A 3,420-nucleotide genomic window follows, 5' to 3' on the forward strand; every position below is an offset into this window, starting at 1 on the left:
TAAATTAAAAATATTAATGGATTCACAATTTGTTATGCTTTTTTTACTTGGTGCAAGATTGAAATGATTTGAATAAACTGTTTTCATTGCATTCGAAAATAAACTAAATTTCAAAGAGGAGGAGAGAATAATGCTAAGTGTTGGCCTCAACCAATTCATTGAATTGGCTCAGAAAGTTTTTGAAAACAACTAATTTAAAATAATGATACACGCTTTGGTAAATTCTGAATTCAGATATTTCACTTGGGAAAAGCATATTAGCAGGGGCTTTTATTTTCTATAAATTGCTCAAGTTTTATTATCTACACCTCTTTGTCCGTTTCGTGTTGGACGTCTTACCTGATAACAAAGAAGATTTCTGTAACTATACGAGTAAATCTCTCTATACTGTCGAGGGAAATCCTCCTTCATAATCTGTATAAATATGAGAGGGACTAAATCTCTCTATACCCCTACCTCCGGCCAGTGACCAATGCCCTGCAGCCACATTCCTAAGAGGTTCCGTAACCAATCCTCATCTTCCTTATCGTGGTAGTTTTCGCTGATCTGCCAATAGTTGACGGACTTGAGGAGACGAAGGGAATAACTGTGCTCTCAACAGTTTGCATGCCGGGACTCAGCGGTCCGGTACGCTCTCCTTCACGTATACATACAGTCGCACCACGCATAGCACCGCGTGGATCGCTACTGCGTGCACGAACTCAAGCCACCAATCCAAGATTGGTATCATTGCGGGGGCATGATAGCAGATAAGATTTCCCCAAATATATGAGAAAATCTTTTTATTCTATTGAGGAAAATGCTCCCTCCTAATATGTATAAATATGAGATTCTATTGAGGAAAATCCTTCCTCCTAATCTGTATAAATATGAAAAGGACATGTTAATGCATTTAAGCTTATTCACTTCTTCAATAAAGCTTCTTCAACATTCGAACAAAGCAGACCATGAGTCGACGGGATGAACACACACTAATACGATGGATCCTTCATATTTAATATCAGATACAGAAACATTATTTCTGTGACTTCAAGCAACCGGCAACAAGCCGTAACAATCATCTACTTGATGAATTCCATGACCCAAGTCTCCGCAAACACATGAGAAGCTTTGAACCCTGGGAACCCGGCTTCCGTTGCCAAGGCCTTGAACTCCTTCTCAGTCCTCTCTTTCCCACCATCGCAGTAAACCAGCATGGCAAGATCCAATTGAAAGACAGCTTGAGCATTTGCAGTCGGCTCTGGGACTGCTGGAAGCACATGTTCTACCACAATTATCTTTCCATGTTGCGGCAACGCTTTCCAACAGTTTTTCAATATTTTCATACAGTGTTCGTCGCTCCAGTCATGAAGAATCCACTGCAAGTTTTGAACTTGCTCAAGTTTAGCTCTCAACACAACACATATCGAAAACACGACTTAATTGTACACTCAAGGTTGAGTTCTTCTTTTAGCAGGATTTGCACTGAAATCCCTAATCATTTTGAAATAGACCCTGATGAACGATCACTCATGCCAATCTAATTCTGTGTTGATTCTGTCACTAATTCTTTTAGTGACAATTTTTCAAGTCTTAATGACAATATTTGTTCGTGACTAACGGTTTTTTTTCTTTTAAAGTTTGTCATACGACAAGAATGAAACGATTGGGATTTATGGCTTGGGACGGAAGACATATAATTTGATATCATTTTGAATAATTTGTGATTTAGATGGTTGACCCCAGCTTTGTCAACCATTCTTTGTTCTTTTTGACTTTTGACCCTTAGTCCGTGGTATAGCGTTGTTAGTTTATGAAGAGGGCTTTTTGTTACCATATGAGTTGTACCTTGTCACACTTAGTTACGGGCCCAGACAGTCCCCCTTAGAGTGATTTGGTGGTTGAGTTTCTTCTTTTTTTAGCTTAACCGATGCATGTAGCTACTCGAAATATTAAGAAAAATAGAAATGAAAACAAAGAGCAAGGTCAGCCTATCGGATATTAAGCCAGAAAGGATGAGAAGTCCTGACCTTCAAGAACACCGCGTCTCCGCTCGGAACAGTTTCGAACATGTTTCCGTGTACGTGTTTAACACCTGCAAAGAAACCATGACATGCCATCAACGTAAGCCCAAATATATAACGATACAATAATAATTCTTCTTTTTCTTTATAGGCAGGTTGCTGTTTACGATGGAAGAAAGCGATACAATAATAATTCTTCTTTTTCTTTCTTTACAGGCAGGTTGCTGTTTATGATGGAAGAAAGCGGAGACCTGGCAGTGGCCTAGCACCGGAGATGACATGGGGCAGGTCGTAGTTGATGCCCTTGATGTGTGTGTGCCTGGAGGTAATCATCTGGAGGGTGGCACCGTCGTTGCCACCGACATCTACGAGCATCTCCACATCATCGAAACCACCGTAGACACGGAGAAGATTGTTGATGATGACGCTGGAGTGGCCCCTCATGCCAGCGTTGAACACCTTGTTCAAACGTGGATCTGTTCCTATGTAATCGAACATCGGCATCCCGTAGGCGGAGTTCAGAGGGACGACTCCCTCCAACACGGAATCCTTTAGATAGTACCTGCCATCAATCCTTCTCAGTATTTTTGCTCAGCAAATGAAAGAAGAAAATATATCAAGAATTAATGGTCTCAACTCTATGCTTCGCCTTCTAAATTACCATGCATCCACGAAGACCTTATCCTGATGCACCAATGCCATATCAGCCAGTGACACACCGTCTTCCTTCTTTGTCAGGTACTTGCAGATGGGAGCCGCGCCGTACCTCCTCAAAGGGTGGCCATCCGTCCCTGTGTGGACGGTGCTGCAGCTGACCACTCTGTTAGCCGCGAGCAAGCGGAGTATTCGGTCCACCGTGGTGGCCGCCTGCGGGTTCTTGGTCGGCAGCCGGGCGGCGATCTCAACCGGGCTCAACGAGGCGTCCGGGCCGGCCTCCACGATGATGTCGAGGAGCCGGAGCTCGATCGCGGCTTTAAGGGTGAAGGGAAGGACGCAGCTGCTCACCAACTGCAAGGCGCGCGCGCCTGCCTCCTCCTCCTCGAGCGTCAGCTGCTGAATGTTATTGGTGGATGCCATACTACTAGTTAGCTAAGGTTGCAGAGGAAATGATGATGGAGTATGAGACGAGGAGGAAGGCTACTTAGCTTGCAGTGTTGGAGAGGGGGATGTTTTCGTTGGGATTTATAGAGTGAGATTCCTCTCAAACTGTAGCGTTAGTTTCATCCATGGGATAAATAATTGGAGCGGATCCCAATTCATGATTATGGATCTCGCGTGCTGATTCCGTGATCTTTCTTGTTTATCTCACGTGTTCAATGTTTTGCTCGATCAAGTGGATACACCAAGTGCGCAACGACTTTGTTCTTCTTCCTTTCCAAGCCACACAGCTAGATTTTGTATATTTTCTACCCATCCT

The 3,420-nt window shown here is 43.4% G+C and overlaps 1 protein-coding gene across 1 annotated transcript; it reads right to left on the bottom strand.

Moving 5' to 3' along the window:
• Positions 1 to 921: 921 nt before the first annotated feature.
• LOC135623942 (flavone O-methyltransferase 1-like) lies at positions 922 to 3,166 on the bottom strand. The gene is made up of 4 exons (XM_065127413.1): positions 2,665 to 3,166; positions 2,255 to 2,565; positions 2,010 to 2,074; positions 922 to 1,358 (listed from the first exon to the last, which is right to left on the bottom strand). Exons 1-4 carry the CDS (start codon positions 3,078 to 3,080, stop codon positions 1,062 to 1,064), a joined length of 1,089 nt encoding a protein of 362 aa, XP_064983485.1. The 5' UTR covers positions 3,081 to 3,166; the 3' UTR covers positions 922 to 1,061.
• Positions 3,167 to 3,420: the final 254 nt, after the last annotated feature.

Source organism: Musa acuminata, chromosome BXJ2-9, assembly GCF_036884655.1.
Source record: "Musa acuminata AAA Group cultivar baxijiao chromosome BXJ2-9, Cavendish_Baxijiao_AAA, whole genome shotgun sequence".
In the NCBI taxonomy this organism is placed as follows: domain Eukaryota; kingdom Viridiplantae; phylum Streptophyta; class Magnoliopsida; order Zingiberales; family Musaceae; genus Musa; species Musa acuminata.

Coding starts and splice junctions, on each gene's coding strand:
- LOC135623942 (XM_065127413.1), bottom strand. CDS start 3,080: ATGGCATCCACCAATAACATTCAGCAGCTGACGCTCGAGGAGGAGGAG. Junction 2,566..2,664: donor AAGGTCTTCGTGGATGCATG/GTAATTTAGAAG, acceptor GATTGATGGCAG/GTACTATCTAAAGGATTCCG. Junction 1,359..2,009: donor GAGACGCGGTGTTCTTGAAG/GTCAGGACTTCT, acceptor CAAAACTTGCAG/TGGATTCTTCATGACTGGAG.